This window comes from Anopheles merus, chromosome 2R (assembly GCF_017562075.2).
Source record: "Anopheles merus strain MAF chromosome 2R, AmerM5.1, whole genome shotgun sequence".
Lineage (NCBI taxonomy): Eukaryota > Metazoa > Arthropoda > Insecta > Diptera > Culicidae > Anopheles > Anopheles merus.
Genome location: NC_054082.1, coordinates 679,200 through 698,166, shown reverse-complemented (window position 1 = coordinate 698,166; position 18,967 = coordinate 679,200). Strand labels below are relative to the sequence as shown.

General features: G+C 50.1%; 8 protein-coding genes across 9 annotated transcripts; 5 read left to right on the top strand and 3 right to left on the bottom strand.

The window, feature by feature from the left end:
* Positions 1-12: 12 nt before the first annotated feature.
* Positions 13-1,354, bottom strand: LOC121603723 (opsin-1-like). Its single transcript, XM_041932869.1, has 2 exons — positions 1,211-1,354; positions 13-1,130 (listed from the first exon to the last, which is right to left on the bottom strand). The coding sequence occupies exon 2, from the start codon at positions 1,126-1,128 to the stop codon at positions 13-15; it is 1,116 nt and encodes a 371-aa protein (XP_041788803.1). The 5' UTR covers positions 1,129-1,130; positions 1,211-1,354.
* A 789-nt stretch (positions 1,355-2,143) lies between these two features.
* Positions 2,144-3,582, top strand: LOC121603722 (opsin-1-like). Its single transcript, XM_041932867.1, has 2 exons — positions 2,144-2,292; positions 2,393-3,582. The coding sequence occupies exon 2, from the start codon at positions 2,400-2,402 to the stop codon at positions 3,513-3,515; it is 1,116 nt and encodes a 371-aa protein (XP_041788801.1). The 5' UTR covers positions 2,144-2,292; positions 2,393-2,399; the 3' UTR covers positions 3,516-3,582.
* LOC121603727 lies at positions 3,574-4,242 on the bottom strand. Its single transcript, XM_041932874.1, has 2 exons — positions 3,978-4,242; positions 3,574-3,899 (listed from the first exon to the last, which is right to left on the bottom strand). Exons 1-2 carry the CDS (start codon positions 4,147-4,149, stop codon positions 3,601-3,603), a joined length of 471 nt encoding a protein of 156 aa, XP_041788808.1. The 5' UTR covers positions 4,150-4,242; the 3' UTR covers positions 3,574-3,600.
* An 81-nt stretch (positions 4,243-4,323) lies between these two features.
* Positions 4,324-6,210, top strand: LOC121603720 (ceropsin-like). The gene is made up of 2 exons (XM_041932865.1): positions 4,324-5,562; positions 5,629-6,210. The coding sequence occupies exons 1-2, from the start codon at positions 4,828-4,830 to the stop codon at positions 6,028-6,030; spliced, it is 1,137 nt and encodes a 378-aa protein (XP_041788799.1). The 5' UTR covers positions 4,324-4,827; the 3' UTR covers positions 6,031-6,210.
* A 1,300-nt stretch (positions 6,211-7,510) lies between these two features.
* On the top strand, positions 7,511-9,115 carry LOC121603721 (opsin-1-like). The gene is made up of 2 exons (XM_041932866.1): positions 7,511-8,451; positions 8,551-9,115. The coding sequence occupies exons 1-2, from the start codon at positions 7,738-7,740 to the stop codon at positions 8,953-8,955; spliced, it is 1,119 nt and encodes a 372-aa protein (XP_041788800.1). The 5' UTR covers positions 7,511-7,737; the 3' UTR covers positions 8,956-9,115.
* A 164-nt stretch (positions 9,116-9,279) lies between these two features.
* Positions 9,280-14,213, top strand: LOC121603714 (facilitated trehalose transporter Tret1-like). Of its 2 annotated transcripts, XM_041932857.1 has the most exons (5): positions 9,280-9,693; positions 10,566-11,403; positions 11,487-11,882; positions 11,950-12,141; positions 12,239-14,213. In XM_041932857.1, the coding sequence occupies exons 1-5, from the start codon at positions 9,680-9,682 to the stop codon at positions 14,072-14,074; spliced, it is 3,276 nt and encodes a 1,091-aa protein (XP_041788791.1). In that variant the 5' UTR covers positions 9,280-9,679; the 3' UTR covers positions 14,075-14,213. The 2 variants fall into 2 exon arrangements, with proteins under 2 accessions (XP_041788791.1, XP_041788790.1); XM_041932856.1 differs by lacking the exon at positions 9,280-9,693 and having other exon boundaries at positions 10,315-11,403.
* Positions 14,195-16,855, bottom strand: LOC121603716 (GATOR complex protein WDR24). The gene is made up of 2 exons (XM_041932859.1): positions 16,650-16,855; positions 14,195-16,569 (listed from the first exon to the last, which is right to left on the bottom strand). Exons 1-2 carry the CDS (start codon positions 16,753-16,755, stop codon positions 14,264-14,266), a joined length of 2,412 nt encoding a protein of 803 aa, XP_041788793.1. The 5' UTR covers positions 16,756-16,855; the 3' UTR covers positions 14,195-14,263.
* A 30-nt stretch (positions 16,856-16,885) lies between these two features.
* LOC121603717 lies at positions 16,886-18,833 on the top strand. Its single transcript, XM_041932860.1, has 3 exons — positions 16,886-17,338; positions 17,407-17,715; positions 17,775-18,833. The coding sequence occupies exons 1-3, from the start codon at positions 16,886-16,888 to the stop codon at positions 18,630-18,632; spliced, it is 1,620 nt and encodes a 539-aa protein (XP_041788794.1). The 3' UTR covers positions 18,633-18,833.
* The last annotated feature ends 134 nt before the right edge of the window (positions 18,834-18,967 follow it).

Sequence of the window (18,967 nt, the reverse complement as noted above, 5' to 3'; positions counted from 1 at the left end):
CCGCTCTGTTTCTTACGCCTTCTCGTCCGAGGCCTGGGTGGCACCCGACGCAACCGACTGGCCATCGTCGACTGGTGCTGCATCCTGGCACGATAGCGACGGGAACTTCTGGTACAGGGCAGCGCGATACTTCGGATGGCTGATGCCGTACACGATCGGGTTGTAGACGGCGTTGGCCTTGGCGAACAGCGAGCCCCAGATGGTGGCCAGCGGGCTGATCGGGGCAGCCTTGAAGATTCCGGTGAAGTTGATGACCAGGTACGGCGTCCAGGCCATGAACCAGAGCGAGATGGTGACCAGGGCGACCTTGGCCAGCTTCATCTCGGTGCTGGTGTTCTGGGCTTCCTGCGTACGCAGCGAGGCGACGTTCATCTTCTTGGCCTGCTCGCGCATGTTCTTCTCGTGAGCGGACACAGCCTTCAGGATGAAGGTGTACGAGTAGATGATGGTCAGCAGCGGCAGCCAGTACACGAAGATGGCGTAGATGATGATGTACGAGCGGCTCAGCCACGTCTGGGTCAGGTAGTCGGTTCCGCAGGCGGTCATGTTGCCCTCCGGCACGTATCGGTTCCATCCGAACAGCGGGGCCAGAGTCCAGAACAGCGCGAACACCCACACGCCCAGAATGCGCAGCAGGGCACCGTTGTTGGTCATCGGCTTGCCCGCGAGACCCTTCACGATGACGTTGTAACGGTCAAAGGCAATCATCGTCATGGTCCAGATCGAGGCACAGCCGAACAGCGATCCCAGCATGGCGTACAGCTCGCACGCGAACGGGCCAAAGGTCCAGGTCTCGTGCCAGCAGTTGATCACCATCGGCGGGCCCATCGTGAACATCATGAAGAAATCGGAGAAGGCCAGATTGACCACCAGCAAGTTGGAGGGGGTTCGGAGTGACTTGGTGTTGGTGAAGATGTACATCACACAACCGTTACCGGTCATCGAGATCATTCCGAGCATGAAGATGGCAAAACCTAGGATCGAGTGCCACAGCGGGTTCATGGGCGGGAACTGGTTCCAGTGGGGATGCACCATGTGGAGCATCTCTGGTGGGACCTTGTCCACCACCGACATGTTGCCGGATCCCTGCGTCCAGGCATCGAAATGCGGTTCTACGAAGGCTGCCATGTCTGGAATGATTAAAACTTCAGTGTTTAGCATCAATATGCCCAATTTTGATACCTTTGGATGCTTGTGGAATGATTTGTACCTCAAATGCGCAAATACTAAAAATTGAATCCTTCTATCTGCGACACAGTTCACTGAAGAAAATCGATCGAAATCGAACTACTTCAATATTTCCTACTTTCCTCACACAAACTTAACAGCTCTGCGCCAAAACATTGACTACGCCCATTGTTCAGTTATTGTACGTTTATATAGAAGAAAGTTGCTTCCCCACGGCTGTCCGAAATTCTAATTGAATTACCCCTTTACCGCTTACAAATTGACTTAAGGCGCTGTGGCGCAAAGGAACGCAAACGCCACCCCATGGGAATGGGTAAGAAGTTGTCCCACTTACTCCTTTCGTATCGGAAACAAGGTATCGATAATGAGTAAACTCCTCTTCCATTATTGGTCGGTTGGATGGACAGGTGACCTTGACATTGAAATTTTTCCACATGTTGCTTACCATCGCGCAATAGAATCAAATCTTTAATCCTAGCAAACAGAGATCGATCCATCGCTCGCTAAGCTTTTGATCCCAACGCTCTTGGTGTCTTAATGAAGTGCGTTGAGATCAAGATCATGGCTTACTTGATTTACTAGCATTTCTACATTCTTATTTGCAGGTAACAAATTAGTATTAAAAAATCGTCCATATGTTTAAACGATGTTTAACTTATTGCCTTTCCAAGGGCCTTTAATTTACTGCCAACGTCGACATAGAAGATACGTACACATGTCATTTATCACTTTTGTAACATTATTTTACTTTGTGACTTTTCAAACTATTTATACACAAGTCACGTTGCCAGTCCAAAGAAGCCGGTTCCGAACGATGCAATTCTTTTACGTTAAGTTCTGTTGTCTTTTGCTCGATGCTTGAAACGATGGTAAACCCTTTAACATAATTCAATTACTAGTTGCATCGCGTACAGAAGGAACTGCATTCTAGACCAGTATAAATAGTTGACCAAGTGCATAGAAATGCTCGAGTTGGTGCAGGGAATTCCAGAGGGAAACACTCTTTTAGCTGTGCAGCTGAAGTAGTTCGTGTAACAACGATTTTCTTCAGCTTAAATATATTGTTTAAAGCTAAACCAAAACAACATCAACCGTTTTCCCAATGTAAGTAGTACTAACATTCAGCGTCAATAATTATTCTAACCGAACCTTAATTGTTCCGGTGAATGTTTTTTTTTGCCAAAATATTGCGACGATTATACAGATTAGCAATGGCTGCGTTTGTGGAACCTCACTTCGATGCCTGGACGCAGAGCGGTGGCAACATGTCGGTGGTGGACAAGGTCCCACCAGAGATGCTCCACATGGTGCATCCCCACTGGAACCAGTTCCCGCCCATGAACCCGCTGTGGCACTCGATCCTAGGCTTTGCCATCTTCATGCTCGGAATGATCTCGATGACCGGTAACGGTTGTGTGATGTACATCTTCACCAACACCAAGTCACTCCGAACCCCCTCCAACTTGCTGGTGGTCAATCTGGCCTTCTCCGATTTCTTCATGATGTTCACGATGGGCCCGCCGATGGTGATCAACTGCTGGCACGAGACCTGGACCTTTGGCCCGTTCGCGTGCGAGCTGTACGCCATGCTGGGATCGCTGTTCGGCTGTGCCTCGATCTGGACCATGACGATGATTGCCTTTGACCGTTACAACGTCATCGTGAAGGGTCTCGCGGGCAAGCCGATGACCAACAACGGTGCCCTGCTGCGCATTCTGGGCGTGTGGGTGTTCGCGCTGTTCTGGACTCTGGCCCCGCTGTTCGGATGGAACCGATACGTGCCGGAGGGCAACATGACCGCCTGCGGAACCGACTACCTGACCCAGACGTGGCTGAGCCGCTCGTACATCATCATCTACGCCATCTTCGTGTACTGGCTGCCGCTGCTGACCATCATCTACTCGTACACCTTCATCCTGAAGGCTGTGTCCGCTCACGAGAAGAACATGCGCGAGCAGGCCAAGAAGATGAACGTCGCCTCGCTGCGTACGCAGGAAGCCCAGAACACCAGCACCGAGATGAAGCTGGCCAAGGTCGCCCTGGTCACCATCTCGCTCTGGTTCATGGCCTGGACGCCGTACCTGGTCATCAACTTCACCGGAATCTTCAAGGCTGCCCCGATCAGCCCGCTGGCCACCATCTGGGGCTCGCTGTTCGCCAAGGCCAACGCCGTCTACAACCCGATCGTGTACGGCATCAGCCATCCGAAGTATCGCGCTGCCCTGTACCAGAAGTTCCCGTCGCTATCGTGCCAGGATGCAGCACCAGTCGACGATGGCCAGTCGGTTGCGTCGGGTGCCACCCAGGCCTCGGACGAGAAAGCTTAGATCTGGACGAGTTTGTAATAAGATAATATGCAATAAAGAAGCAAAGCAAGCAAGGCAATGAAATGCACATCAATGCGCCTGCAATTTATTCAAACTGCACATCCAATTTATCCTCCTGCGGTTTAGTGAAATCGTTATTGCGGCGATGATTAGCATTCCGACGGCCACGGTAGCTCCAGAACGTTACCACATCATCCGTTCGCTGCAGACTGTACTGCGGATCCTGCCCAGTTTCCTTTGCCATATAATAATTCTTCCGTTTTCTCAGCTGTTTCCGCTCCTCCTCCTGCCGGTGGATGGTTTCCAGTTGTTCGTTCGCATTTTTCGTCAAAATTCGCGACAACTTTTCCTTGTACACCTCTCTCAGCTGATCCCGCCGCAGAACTGGAACGGAAACGAAGCACAACCTTTGACTCAATTCGGCGCACTTAGTAAGGGTCTTACTTGTGACGTTCCCAATACCTGGTTTGGTGTAATTGTTGAAAGGCACAAAATTGTTATCATACTCCGTACAGAATGCATCCTCATTACTGTCCTCCACGAGCCCAGCCGCCTGTTCTGCACTAAATTTGAATGGAAACTGTGTTGAAGCACAGTTTTTCCGGCCCGTCTGAATATTGCCTGCAAACGCCATGGTACATCGCCCAGCGCACTATCCAAACAACGGTTACCACCAACGGGTTGCTATGATGGTATGAACGGTACAAAATATCGTCTGCCACTAATCGCCTACCGGCTTTTGCGCAGACGTGCGTGCAATGAATGGCGCGTGTACGCAAAACTAATGCGGCTACTGGGTATCGGCCAATTGGGCCCTAGCCATCCACTGAACCACTGCTTCCCAGTGATCCATAACTGTTTGACTGTGATTCGCACTATGTAGCGACAGTGCGGGCAGACAGAAACAATCATAACGCATCATAACAATCAGGGAAGCAATCATTACTAACGCTGGCCATTGACGCAACACAGGGCAGCAGCAGGGCTTAACCAGGCCCAAGCCACCCCCTCCCGACCACCGTCGCAGCGCTAATCTCTTCCTCTAAGCCGTTCTAAGACCTGTCAATCTGAGAAGTTTTATTACCTTTGCCTAATTCAATTACGGCGATCACTTCCCATCCGCAACTATCGTTCTTAGCTCTATAAATATGATACAACGATACGATGGCCAGATTGAGTCGCTCAGTATCCTCGATCTCAGATAGTGACACCAGTGCCGAAGAGTTTGAACTACATTCCTTTCCAACGAGTCTGTGCGTGTGTTTGCGTCCCACTCCTGCCCCCGTAAACGAACGAACTGCACCATCGCGCCATGATGGACCACACACCTGTGGGCATCTTCGGTCCAAAGAGCCCACAAGCATTGACCTGGACGATCTCGGTGGCAAATTTGACCGTGGTGGACAAAGTGCCCCCAGAGATGCTCCATCTCGTTGACACGTACTGGTATCAGTTTCCGCCGTTGGAGACAAAGTGGCATGCGGCACTGGCCACCACCATTGGACTGCTGGCGCTCATCTCCATCGTAGGAAACGGATGCGTAATTTTGATCTTCTCCTCGACCAAAGGCCTCCGCACGCCATCGAACCTGATGGTGATCAATCTGGCTTTCGCCGATTTCATGATGATGTTTACGATGGCGCCACCGCTTATCATTAACTCCTACCACGAGACGTGGGTGTTCGGTCCGCTCATGTGCGAAATCTACGGAATGTTCGGTTCACTGTCGGGCTGCGTTTCCATCTGGAGCATGACGATGATCGCCTTCGATCGGTACACCGTGATCGTGAAGGGCTTGTCCGCCAAACCGCTCACGTACGTTGGTTCGGTGATGCGCATCCTGTTCGTTTGGGCCAACTCGCTTGTCTGGACGCTGGCTCCACTGTTTGGCTGGAATCGCTACGTACCGGAAGGCAACATGAGTGCTTGCGGCACGGACTATCTCTCAAAGGATTGGATCAGCGTTTCCTACATCTACGCGTATTCCGTGTTCGTCTACTGGCTGCCATTGCTGCTCATCATCTACTGCTATACCTACATTCTGAAGGTAAGGGATGCTGCCGTGAAAATTCAAATAACTTTGGGCTAAACTTGCTTTTCCTTCCCAAACCAGGCTGTTTCTGCCCACGAACGGAACATGCGGGAGCAAGCGAAAAAGATGAATGTTGCCTCCCTGCGGTCATCGGATGCGTCCAAAACGAATGCAGAAATTAAGCTGGCCAAAGTGGCGCTCGTCACCATCACGCTCTGGTTCATGGCCTGGACGCCGTATCTCGTCATTAACTACGCCGGCATAATCGATTCCAGCCCCATCAGCCCGCTCCAAACGATTTGGGGCTCGGTATTTGCCAAAGCGAATGCCGTCTACAATCCGATAGTGTACGGCATTAGTCATCCCAAATATAGGGCCGCTCTGTACAAGCGCTTCCCTGCGCTGCAACTGCGTAAGGAGAACGCTACCGATCAGAACTCCGTAGCCTCCTGTACGACTGCTGCCGATCAATGCGAAACCTAAACCATTCTAGCAGGTCAGTGGAAAGAGGGCCACCTGCATCATCATGGCGGGGAAGGGTCAGCGAAATAAAATTCTTAAATTGTTTGAAATTCATTGTGATAATGTTGTGAACATGCAGTATTTACAAGCACTATGCTAAAATTTGACAAATAAATTACATAAAATTCATGTGTTCTACACCCCGTGACTGCTGATTGATTTGGTTTGTTAAATATTGGGTCTTGTCTCTAGGAAGAAAAAAGGCTCCTTTAAGTCGTTGATGGGGCAGTCCCGTGGCGGACACTCGTCAACTCGAACGACTCAATAGCATGCCCGCCAAGATGAGTTCAAGACTCCAATGGACCATCCCGCCGTAGCACAAGGATTGACTGACTATCTGGCTTGCGTGACTAGAGGATTAATTGTCGAGAGCCTGTATAGTAGTAGGCCGGCATATCCGCGTAGGACGGTTACGCCAAATAGAAGAAGAAGTAAATCGTTAATTTTAAGTAAATTACAATTTGTCTTCTACGCTAAGTAGAAGAAGCAGTCAACACGCACGAGCCCGTCATAGGTGTTCAAGTTCCGAAAAAACCCCTACGTAGGACGAACTTTCCTACTATAGGTACACCAATTAGTCAGAATAAGATTTTAGATTTGCAGGGGATTTTTACTAACTAATCCCGAGGAATTAAAACAAATAAAAGCAGAAAATAATCAAAAATACAAATAGAGAAGTTAGAAAAAAGAGAGTTTAAATACAGACCCTTTATACAATTGCACAGTGTTATCAAAATATCATAAACAAAACCTATAACATAAACAAATATACTACTACTACTACTACTATTAAAAGAACAGAATAATTTCGAAGACGAAACCATTAAGTATTGATCTCTTATGGTGATCATCTCGGCCTACTTAATGAACAGGGTTTCTCTTCTTCTTTGGCACAACAACCGTTCGCAGTCAAGGCCTGCCTAAACTACTAATGGCCTTGGCTTTCAGTGACTTAATGATTTGCCCCCATAGCAGGACAGTCAGTCCTATTTTGTATGGGAGCAAGGTCCATTCGGGACTGGAACCCATGAATGCTCTTTGTTGGTACTGTCAGAACAGGGTGCACTTTTGGGCCACCAATTTAGCAGCCGAAACTTTCTGAAACGCTATGTGTTATGTGGAACACGTGCATTGCCAATTCCTCGAAGCGGCTATGCACATTGCAAGCACAATTCAATTTCCCGTGACGTATAATCCGTCGCTCGTGCTAGGCACCGGCCCATCGGCAACACCACGAAGCGCATAAGCTGGCAGAAGCACCAAAACTGGACGAAATTATTACGTTAAGGATTAGCGTTTTCCAAATTATGAATACGTGTGGCAATGTGTTCGCGGTACTGCCGTCCCAAAACAAAAACAAAAAACCGCCACAAAAACGGCACTAATCGAATTAGTACAGCGCGGTCTGCCCAATTTTTCGCGCTATAAAAGCTTGCCGCACCCGGCAGAAGGACGAGTTGTTCCTTGGTACAACACCGGTGATCAGTTGAGTAGAGTTCTCAAGTAGCTACAGGAAGCTTGGAGTAGTTCGCCCTGAAAAGCGATTTTCTTCAGCTCATCCCAAACACCCAGTGAACAGTGTACGGTGTGGCCCAACCACGCTAGTCAGTGGACAATCGCACGCCTTTGTGTCTTGTTTTAGGAAACTGTCAGCGCAGAGAAACCGAGATGGCAGCCTTCGCAGAGCCGCACTTCAGCGCCTGGACGCAGACGGTCGTCAGCAATGTCACCGTCGTCGATAAGGTACCGCCAGAGATGCTCCACATGGTGGACGCTCACTGGTACCAGTTCCCGCCGATGAACCCGCTGTGGCACTCGATCCTGGGCTTTGCCATCTTTGTCCTTGGCGTCGTTTCCATTCTCGGCAACGGTTGCGTTATCTACATCTTCACCAATACCAAGGCACTCCGAACCCCCTCCAACCTGCTGGTGGTCAATCTGGCCTTCTCCGATTTCCTGATGATGTTTACCATGGCCCCTCCGATGGTGATCAACTGCTGGCACGAGACCTGGGTCTTTGGCCCGTTCGCCTGCGAGCTCTACGCCATGCTTGGATCGCTGTTCGGCTGTGCCTCGATCTGGACCATGACTATGATTGCCTTTGACCGTTACAACGTCATCGTGAAGGGTCTCGCGGGCAAGCCGATGACCAACAACGGTGCCCTGCTGCGCATTCTGGGCATCTGGGCGTTCTCTCTGCTCTGGACGTTGGCTCCTCTGTTCGGATGGAACCGATACGTGCCGGAGGGCAACATGACCGCTTGCGGAACTGACTACTTGTCGCAGGATTTCACCAGCCGATCATACATTCTGATCTACTCTGGCTTCGTGTACTACCTGCCTCTGTTCAGCATCATCTACTCGTACATCTACATCATCCAGGTGAGGGCACGGAGTAGGATTAAGCAAGATACAGCCACCGCCACCGCACAACACATACACATTACACTCGACTTACACCCCTCTCTCCTACCCATCTAGGCTGTATCGGCCCACGAGAAGAACATGCGCGAGCAGGCCAAGAAGATGAACGTCGCCTCGCTGCGCTCGCAGGAAGCCCAGAACACCAGCACCGAGATGAAGCTGGCCAAGGTCGCCCTGGTCACCATCTCGCTCTGGTTCATGGCCTGGACGCCGTATCTGGTCATCAACTACACCGGAATCTTCAAGGCTGCCCCGATCAGCCCGCTGGCCACCATCTGGGGCTCGCTGTTCGCCAAGGCCAACGCCGTCTACAACCCGATCGTGTACGGCATCAGCCATCCGAAGTACCGTGCTGCCCTGTACCAGAAGTTCCCGTCGCTGTCCTGCCAGGACAACAGCGACGATGGACAGTCGGTTGCATCGGCTGCCACCGGTGTTTCGGAGGAAAAGCCAGCGGCCTAAACCGGTTCGGTGGCGATAGGGGCGGCTTGCGACAGCCTTGCAAAGAGAAATACGGACCTCATCTTACGCTGACGTTGAACTACTTCAAACGCAAAATTTGTATTTTCTTTTTGAATGCAAATTTTATTTAATTAATAAAAGCTCTAGAATCAATACGCAATGTTTTTGTGTGTGGTGTCTTTTGTTTGCCTAGGCCACTCACCAATACCATTAGCGCTACAAAACATTCCCGCGATTGTAGAAAAATCCCAGCAAAATCCCCGGGGAAGGGGAAATTATTCAAACAACCACAGCGCTGGTCTGAAAGCTTCCCCGTTTGGTCAATAAAATGCCAACGTTTACGATCGCAGGCACTGGCCGTACCCGCCGTGCCCAACAACACATGCAAACGTGGCGCACTGTAAAATCCCAGAATTCAGATCAACTAACTAGCAATGATCGCGATCGACGAGCGGCGTGCTTTCGCGTGGGACAGTCGCGCTTAATCTGCCCATCCATGAAGTCCGTTCCAGAACCGTGTAACCCACAGAACGGAATTTTTTTCTGCGCTATCGCCCCAAGAAAAAAAGGCCATCCAGTTTGTTGATCTGTTTCATTTAACCTTTGTTGCTTTTTCTTCGCTTCCAAAAAGTCTAAAAATAACGAACAATAGTACAGTAGCAGCAAAAACGCGTTCGCGTGCGTCACGGTGTTGAGTGAATAAAATATTATACCGGTTCGCACTATGGTGGAAGTAAGGTGAGTGTGTGTAATGCTGGGCGAGAGGAAAATTCCACGCCAGACGGATATATACATACTGTTTTGGTTCGGTACGTTGCATGAGGGCGTCCATACGAAATACCGCCAAAGTTCAAAAGCGACATGCGTAGAAAACGTTTTAACCGCCTGGAAAGCTCGTTTGAATGGCTAATGGATAAATTTTACACAAAAATCGTAGTGAGATATCTAGTTAATTGTAAATCATTGGAATAACCCCACAACAAAAAATATAGTCAACTCAATCCCACGTATGACAAGAGCTTCATACCCACGAAAAGCATGTTGTTAGGCCGTTAATTAACGGTTATGTTAACAGGTAAACTGGTATTGATTTCAAAAGTCCCTACTGACTAGGAACAGAATAGGTAAATAGACTAAAATGAAATGTAAACTCAAATATTGTAGCAAAATCTGTGGAAACTGAGTACGGTTAGCAGAAAAAGGCGTTCATATCGTGTCATGTCGATCGAGATTGTTTCTAAAGCGCTTAAAAACAGTCAGACCGTATCGCTAGAAAATCCAATTGACAACTAGCAGTGTTTTCGTAATTTAGAGAATCTTTGATGAGTGTAATAAAATCGAAAAAAAAACAGTCATAGAACCAAGTAAACACAAATGAAGATCGCAACTTACTGTGCTTACCTCACTCTTTGCACGAGTTACCACGGTTTCCCTATTTACACCTTCACCCGGAACGGCTCGCTAATCGATCGTACACACAAATTTGTCCACTGTCCCCTATCTCCTCCCCCCCCCCCTTGCATTGAGCGACCCTGTAAGCGATCTATTGGCCGATCGGGCCGTTTGGGCAATAGCAAACTGGTGTTAACCGATTCGCAAAACTTCCGCAGCGACAGCAGTTGCCGAAAGCAGCAGCAGCAGCAACAGCACCAGCCGTCTCACAGTGCCGACGATCGTACCGAGCGAACGTTCACCAAACTATCGCAAACCGTTGCGAAGCTGCTCCGGGTCGAGGTGGAAATCCAACGGAACAGCAAAACCAGCGCGTGCTGCTCGCACCATCGCAAGCAGCGCAGCAAAAGGAAGCGCAAACGAACGAAGGTGGTGTTTACTGGTGAAAAGTTTGAAGATCCCGATCCCTACCAGCTGGCCGTGCGGAAAACCAACTATGGCAAACGCAAGGAGAAGTTAAAGTTTGTCGGCGAACAGTTCCAAGATCCCGACCCGTACGGGTTGGCCATCCGCAAGACGAGCACCGCGAGCAGCTGCACCAGCGATCATCGCGAGCTATCACAGCAGTATCGTACGCAGCTGGCCGAAACGCATCCCGCGACCGTGTTCTCGCCCATCGATTACATAAAACGCGACATAAAGTGTATTGCGGAAATGCCCGACGATGAGACGACGGCGTACGACCGGTGCGCGGATGTGTCCAAGCAGGCGGAACCAGCACCGGATGCGGGATGGAAACCTCTGCTAGCGCAGGCCTGTGCTGTGGGTGCAAAAAATGTGCTACTGCTGGGGTATGGCATGACGTTGGGCTTCCCAACGATAGTAATTCCCGCCATTCAGGGTGGCGATGGGCGCGAGCCCGCCCTCGAGCGGGACGTCACGCTGAGTCGGGAGCAGATTTCGTGGCTAAGTTCCATCAACTTGATCTGCGTGCCGTTGGGCAGCATTTTTTCCGGCATGCTCGCCCAACCGATTGGCCGACGGCGCGCCATGCAGGTACGTACGGACGGGATCGCTTCGACCGCCTGTTCACAGGCCGTGGCTAATGCTAGCAGCGCACTTTTCCTCCTCCACCGTAGCTCATTAACATCCCCATCTTCGTCGCCTGGCTGCTGTTCCATTACGCTAGTGATGTAACGTTCCTGTACGCAGGACTCGCACTGGCCGGCCTTAGTGGAGGGCTCGGAGAAGCTCCTGTGCTGACGTACGTCGCTGAGATTACGGAACCTCGGTACCGGGGTATGCTGGCCGCTACCGGTTCCACCTGCGTCATATTGGGCGTTTTGCTCGAGTTTCTCATGGGCAGCTTCATGAAGTGGCGTACGGTCGCACTAATCAGTGCCGTCGTGCCCGTACTGGCCGTGGTGGCGCTAGGTTTCATCCCGGAGAGTCCCGTTTGGCTGGCCAGCAAGGGACGGCTCGAGGATTCAAAGGCAGCCCTTGCTTGGCTACGCGGCTGGACATCGAAAGAGCAGGTAAGCAGGATTGCACGATCACACCAGGGTCCGGGGTACGTTCATTAGGCGCTTCCATATGCCGCAGGTTGCGCACGAGTTCGAGGAGATAGAGCGTCAAATGGCAGCGGACGCGGAACTGCAGAAGGATTTCACGATCGTGGATAAAGCGCGGCTCTACACGCAGCGGGCCTTCCTGCAACCGTTCGGTATTATTTTGCTGTGTTTCTTCATCGGACACTTTTCCGGCATGACGACACTTCAAACCTACGCCGTCCAGGTAGGTGGCCTTAACCATTTTTTAGCATCTTGAAAAGGTTACCCTCACGCACTACACTAACGCCCCACCATCCCTATATGTTGACATTCTCAATTAGATCTTTCACACTCTGAAAGCGCCCATCAACAAATACTACGCGACTTGTCTGCTGGGACTGACCGAGCTGATTGGGACACTGTTCTGCGTGTTTCTGGTGCATCGTACCGGCAAGCGACCGCTCGTGTTCATCTCGACTATTGGATGTGCCATCTGCTTCTTCGGAGCGGCCAGCTATGCCTACTTCCTGAACGACATCCCAGGCGCCGCCGTACAAAACGTGGTCGCAAATGTGTCCTCCATCAAGGCGGACATCAGGGTCATACCATTGCAGTCCAAAGAGGTAATAGCGGAGTGGCATCGTAACAGCACGGTGCACCAGCCGATCAATCTAACGCAGATCGCAACGCAATTAGCCAACAGCAACGCATCCTTGCGTGCAGAAGCGATCAACGGCACAGCCAACCATGCGCTGGACAGTGGCATTGTATATGCTGCGCAGAGCTTCACCAACTACTACCTTAATGATAGCCTGAACGATCCAATTAACATCACGATCAGTTACGGAGAGTATGTTAAATCCGCTATCCCGAGAGAAGTGTTCGTGCCGTTGCCGCACGTGAACAAGAACAAGTACGTCTGGATCCCGCTGACCCTACTGCTCGGCAGTGCCTTTCTGACGCATATCGGCATTCGATTGGTACCGTGGATACTGATAGGAGAGCTCTTTGCGCCGAACGTGCGCAGCGGTGGGTCCGGGCTGGCCGGCGGCATAGCGTACATCTTCGGGTTTATCGCCAACAAGACGTTCCTCAAGATGCTGGCTGTTTTCACCTTACCGGGGACCTTTTGGATCTACTCGCTAGTAACGATCGTCGGAGCCATGATCCTTTACAAAGTGCTTCCCGAAACGGAGGGCAAATCGCTGCAGGAGATTGAAACGTACTTTCTGTCGGGCAAAAAAACGTCCACGAGAATAGACCACGAAGCGCCTGTACCACCCCGGCTGGGGCCAAAGGTTTCCACTGCCAGCATGCACCCGGTGCCGCCACCGATTCCACCAAAACCCTACCCCTTGAAGGATGATATCGATCGGGCACGACGTATCTCGCTGGTGCCACGACAAATGTCTCAATCGTCGCGAAACACGACCGCATCCGACTTCTCGCGTGCGTCCTTCAATTCTCAACACTCTCACAACCATTCTGGAATGAGTCGCAACTCGTCATGGACCTCCTATACGCTGGAAGACACGCACGACCATACCCAACCGATGCAGGTGTTTAGAAAAATATCCGACTCAATACCTGCCGTTGAAGCCGTTGAATCACAGCACAGCAGCATGACGCAGCCGCAACCATCAAGAAATCAAGTGTCATCGCAAGTCCTTCCTGTCGTGAGCGACGTTGGTCCAAAGCCGGAGCGTAAGGTATCTAGCGGAAAGCAAACGTTGCATGTAAACGCCGATTTAAAGCACCCGGCTCACAAAACCCAACCAATGACACGCCCGGTCCGTGCACGAGCAAAACGGCCACCCCCATCACATCAGTTCGATTTCCAAGGCTCCGAAAGTAACAAAAAGTTTGAAGAATTTCTTCACCGCTATCAGGATAAAGCTCAAGACTCGCACGCGCAAGCGAATCGTCCTGTGCGCCAAGTAACTAGCGCACACGATCTTAAAGCTCTCGGGAAGGAGTCTCTGCCCAATTCTGGCCCAATTCCTCCTGCGAATGGTGGCGGGGCCGGTATATTGACGGATCGCAAACTTTTCAACAGCACCACCAAGCTGTCCTCTTCGTGCGCCGGAGAAGGCGTAGAACATCACGTCGCTCACGAAGCTGGACTCAGCAATGCCGGATTTCATTTAAGCTCAAGTGACGAATCGACGGATATGTAGCATACATGGATTACATTATTCGATTTATCTAATTTATGCAGCAGGAGAAGTTTTATAGTATATAGTTTATAGCTATAGTTAAACTATAGTTTATAGTTTTATAGTATAGTATTTGTATTTGGATTGTTTTATTACCTTACACTCATTGCCCATTCGCTGTACACTCGCAGTTCTTGGTTCGCAGGTCGCCTATTCGTACTCACACAAATGTCCACACCGCGGACACTTGGAGTTGTTTGCAAACCAATGCTTCATATGCTCCAGATGGCCTCCATGCGAGCATCCCTGGCACCAGGCGTACAGGCCGCGAACGACCCCGTTGCAAACGCTGCACTTCGAGCTTTGAGTAGACTTACAGCGTGCGCAATACCATCCCACCGATCCAACCAGTTGCTTCGAACATTGGCCACAGCTCGTGTACATGGTCGTCGACTGCTGGTTCATCTCCGACACCGATCGGATCCAGCTGATGTTGATCACCTGCGATGCCTCGTTCCAGAGCTGATGCCGGTGAAGCAGCTCGATGTACGACAGCAGCCAGTTCTCCTGGAAGCTCTCGTCTATCTGCAAGCTATGTCTGCGCTCCCCGAGTGCCATTAGAATGCAGGACGATGTCTGCACGTCCCCGATTTCCGTCTGCAAAGTCAAACAGTCAGCCAGCACCTGGTGCGGTTCCCAGATCGGCGGGGATGGGTTGTGGTCGGAGATTTTAAGGAAGGTCGGCGCCGTACTCGGTGGTGGTGAAGTTTCGAGGGATTTTTCAGCCATCAGATGCTTGCGAGGCTGCGTTTGATGCAACTCGTGTGCGTTCATTAGATTCGACGATGGGAAGGTGTAGTCTTTTACCAGGTCGTGCGGACCGGTGTAAAGAAATCCATCCCGAAAGCCTTTTATACAGTCGACCGAATCGAACGTTAGCTCCGTCTCGCCGAACACGAAATCGCACTTGTCCGGTTCAATGTCCACCGATAGCAGCTGCCCCAAGCCGTGCGTTTCGTGGGCGGTTTTGCTGTTTGCAAACTCGAGGAAATCGTCAGTACTGTTGTTATTTGCGACATTTGCGGGGCCAGTGCTGGGGCCGCTACCCATCGCACGATCTTCGCTTCGTCCCGTGCTCGATTGGTTGGAGTTTTGCGCCATCAAACGACCGCTACCATGAGGTATTGCGTTCGAATTGCGTTGCTCCAGCTTCATGTCGGCGATGGAACTGTACGCGTACAGTTGGCTAATAAAATTCCACAGAAAGCTAACATTCGATTTGCCATACTTTTTCGCAACTGCCGCATTGTGGCTACAAATCTCCGCCAGAGACGCACCGGTCAGAATGTACTCTTTGGCGCATCCCTTCAGTGCCAGGTAGTCCTTTAGGAGTGATGTTTTGGTCACGTCCTTCGCATTCACGTTGATAGTTTTGGTCGAAAAGTTGGACAGATTCGATTTGGCCAGATGGAACTGTTCCGCCGACGGAGGCGTTTTTTGACGCGAACCCAACAGGGCCGTTCCCTGGCTAAGCAAGCTGGAGGGCGGTGGCGGCGGAATAAGCTTCATCTCGTACGCGTACAGCAAATCGCCCTTGTAGTTAAAGTTGGCACCTTGCGGATTAGCCTTCATTGCCGGCCGTGCCGCATCCTTGAATACGTGCTTAAATATCGTCGAGTCCTTGCTGGTGGACAGTAGCACGTGCCGATCGTTACCCTTGAACGCTATGCCTGTGGTAACATTCGAATGCTCGTTAAACGAAGCATACGGAATGTACGGTCGGCGAAGGTCCCAGATGTAGATGCTGTTGTCGACCACCAGCGCACAGCTTGCAATGTGAAACATCTTGTCCGGACGCCATCGTATCCTGCCAACCACCGCGATCGTATGTATAGTGTACTCGAGGGAAACGTTTTTCGCACTTTCGTGCGATGAGTTCTTGGGGTTCGTGTTCCAAACTTTGATCTGCTTATCGCGGCTTCCCGTCGCCAGCCAGGACTGATTCGGATGCCAATCGCAGGTGTAGATTGGTCCACTGTGCGCCGTAAACTGGGCCGTGCATCGGTCGTTCCGGCGGATGTCCCACAGCTGTACCGTGCCGTTCTCGGATACCGCAGCAAACGTGTTGGGCGCATGAGGACTGAACTTTACGTCCCGCACGCTTTCCGAATTGCTGAAGTACGTGTTTATGGCCGATTTGTCCGTGCGCAGATCGAAACACTTGATGGTGCCATCTTGCGATCCGGATATCAAAAGATTTGCTTCCGTTCCGTGGAAAGCCACCGAGTGCGCCGTGCGCTCGTGCTCATTGTACACTAGCAGCTGCTTTTGGCGACCGAAACGCGACAAGTCCCACACCGACACGACACCATTCGTTGCCGCGGTTGCGAGTATGTTTGAATCCAGCGCACTCCATGCCACATCGTTGGAGGAGTAGCTTAGATTTTGGTTCTTCCCGCCACGCATATTACATACCTCCGTGAATCCATCGTTTTCGATCGAGAATACCTTCAGTACTGGAATGCACAAGTTACATAGGTTTAATATCTGGCTCCCCACAAACCATTGCACGGCATCTTCCGCCTCCTATACTCACAGCTACGGCCTGCTACGGCGATTTGAGTGCATTCTCTGTTCAACGCCAAAGCATTGGCGTGTCCGTCTTGGCATATGCGAATGGAACATGTTTTAACATCCCCCATTTTTGTGCTACACTCATGAAACTATTTATACGCAAGCTTATCACAATTTGTCGATAAGCACCAAGAAAAATCACACAGTGGTTTGTTGTTGTTTCGTTTCTTTTCCAATGCTAACGTCGCTCTGTGGCAGATGACAGCTGTTTGCGCCTTTTTAACTGTCAGTTGCCAGTGGCAGACGAATATTTGTTTGTGCATTGCGTTTTCCGACCGGCAGCAGAAAAGTGGTCCCTTTGCAAAAGCGTTCTTCTGCTTGAAAATCATGGCAAACGAGGCCGAAGACCACCTAATTGCCAAAAGATTGCAACAGCAGTTTGACAAAGAATCGATCGACATAAGTTCTGGCGAGGATGATGTTTTAAAAGTCGATTCTATTGAACGGGATCGTCTGCTGGCGGTGCAGCTTCAAGCGCGGTACCAAGCCGAATCGGTAGATTTGCTTTCCGATAGCGATGATGATGTTATATTACAAGCCTCAGCTGCATCCGCAGACACGCCAAAACAAAAGCAAAAACAATCATCCACCGTGCAAAGCGGAATCAGCTATGTCCACACTGTTCAGGAGCCCCAACTTTTTAAGGCAAAGGTAAAGAACCGGCCAGCACGTTTGTGCCCGTGTGTGTTTCAACGTTCTAATGATTTCAAATCTTTCAGACCTCGGATCTGAACAGCAACGAATATTTCATAGACGAACTGCAGATTTACGTGGATATGGAGAACAATTTTGAGTGGAAATTCATCGATATGCTACTCCCCGACATTCGAGCGATATTTAACAAATTCGATGCACTGTTCTTTCAGTCTCGATTACAGAAGAAAAAATTGGACATTATGTGGTCCGACGCAATGGGTAACTCACTTACGAACAGGAATTTCAATGATGATCAAGGCAGATATTTAATCGCACTGAACGGACCACTGCTCACATTGCGGCCCCGTATCGAAATCATCAGTATAATTCTTGTATGTGTAAGCTATTCCGTTCATCCGCACTAGATTAACACCTTTTCGTCACATTTCAGCATGAAATGATACACGCCCTGCTTAAAATAGACGGTGTCAAAGAACCCAACAATGGACATGGAGGAAACTTCCGTAAAATCATGACATTCCTCAACAGAAAGCTGCAGACGAATATTTCCTTTAACCACAAACTGCACAACACGAGTCTGACCTGCAGGAACGAGTGGTATCGCTGCACGGGTATCTGCCACAATTATGGGCCCTTTTATGGGATTGTGCGCTCGACTGAGGGCCCTCCTGGATTGCAAAATGAGTGGTGGAAAGAGCATGCCGATAGCTGTGGCGGTACGTTTTATAAAATTTATGAAATGAGCAAAATAGTTAACGGCGAAGTATGCACGCGCTATGCCGTCAACGTGAGGTATATGCTTCCGAAGCCCGAGAACATTCGCTGCAGGTTCAAAACGAAACTGCCCCCCAAGGAGTCGATCGATTTAACGTGCGACGTACCAACAGTAATTTCCACCACCATCCTCGATACAGTTGTCCTTGATAGCGAGGAGTCTCCTGAAACATCCGCTAGTACAGCCACCGCGGACACGTTCATCGCACAGTTTGAGCGTGCAATCGCGTTCACGCGTGATGCATACGAGATGCAGTGTCCAATTTGTCAGGAACGAATTAAACGCAAACTGTTTGCTAACCACATCGACGGTTGCAAAGGCACTGTACGAGTGGTACAATGGAAAAAGTCATCTACCGGAACTATTGTGCAAAATGGATTACTGGAACTGAAATCGACGCCTGGATTGCAACAGCCGTCCAGTTCGGTTCGCAAACCACACCATTTTTCAGCACAATCTTCCTCATCATCATTCGCCAACTACCAACAAGCCAAACGAAAGCGCTTCGGTTGAAGAAAAATACTCACATCCTGTTCAAAATACAAAATAGGATTTAAAAACAAACGTACAACAGTGTCAGCTGTATTCTGTTTACCAAATACCGCCAATCAGCTGATCTGATCCAACGCTCGGCCATCTCAGGAATAAACTATTGTTTAATTTATTAAATATATTCGATTGGTTACGGTAAAATACCAATCCATTCGAAGGAAATTGTACCCAGAGTTGTTCATTTGCTCGCTCATTCCGCTAATCTGATGTGCTTTATTTATGTTAGCTTGAAATGTTGCCCGATTCTCGATTTTTTCTTTTTTGACAAATGGAAAATTCCACCTGGCAACTCGGCC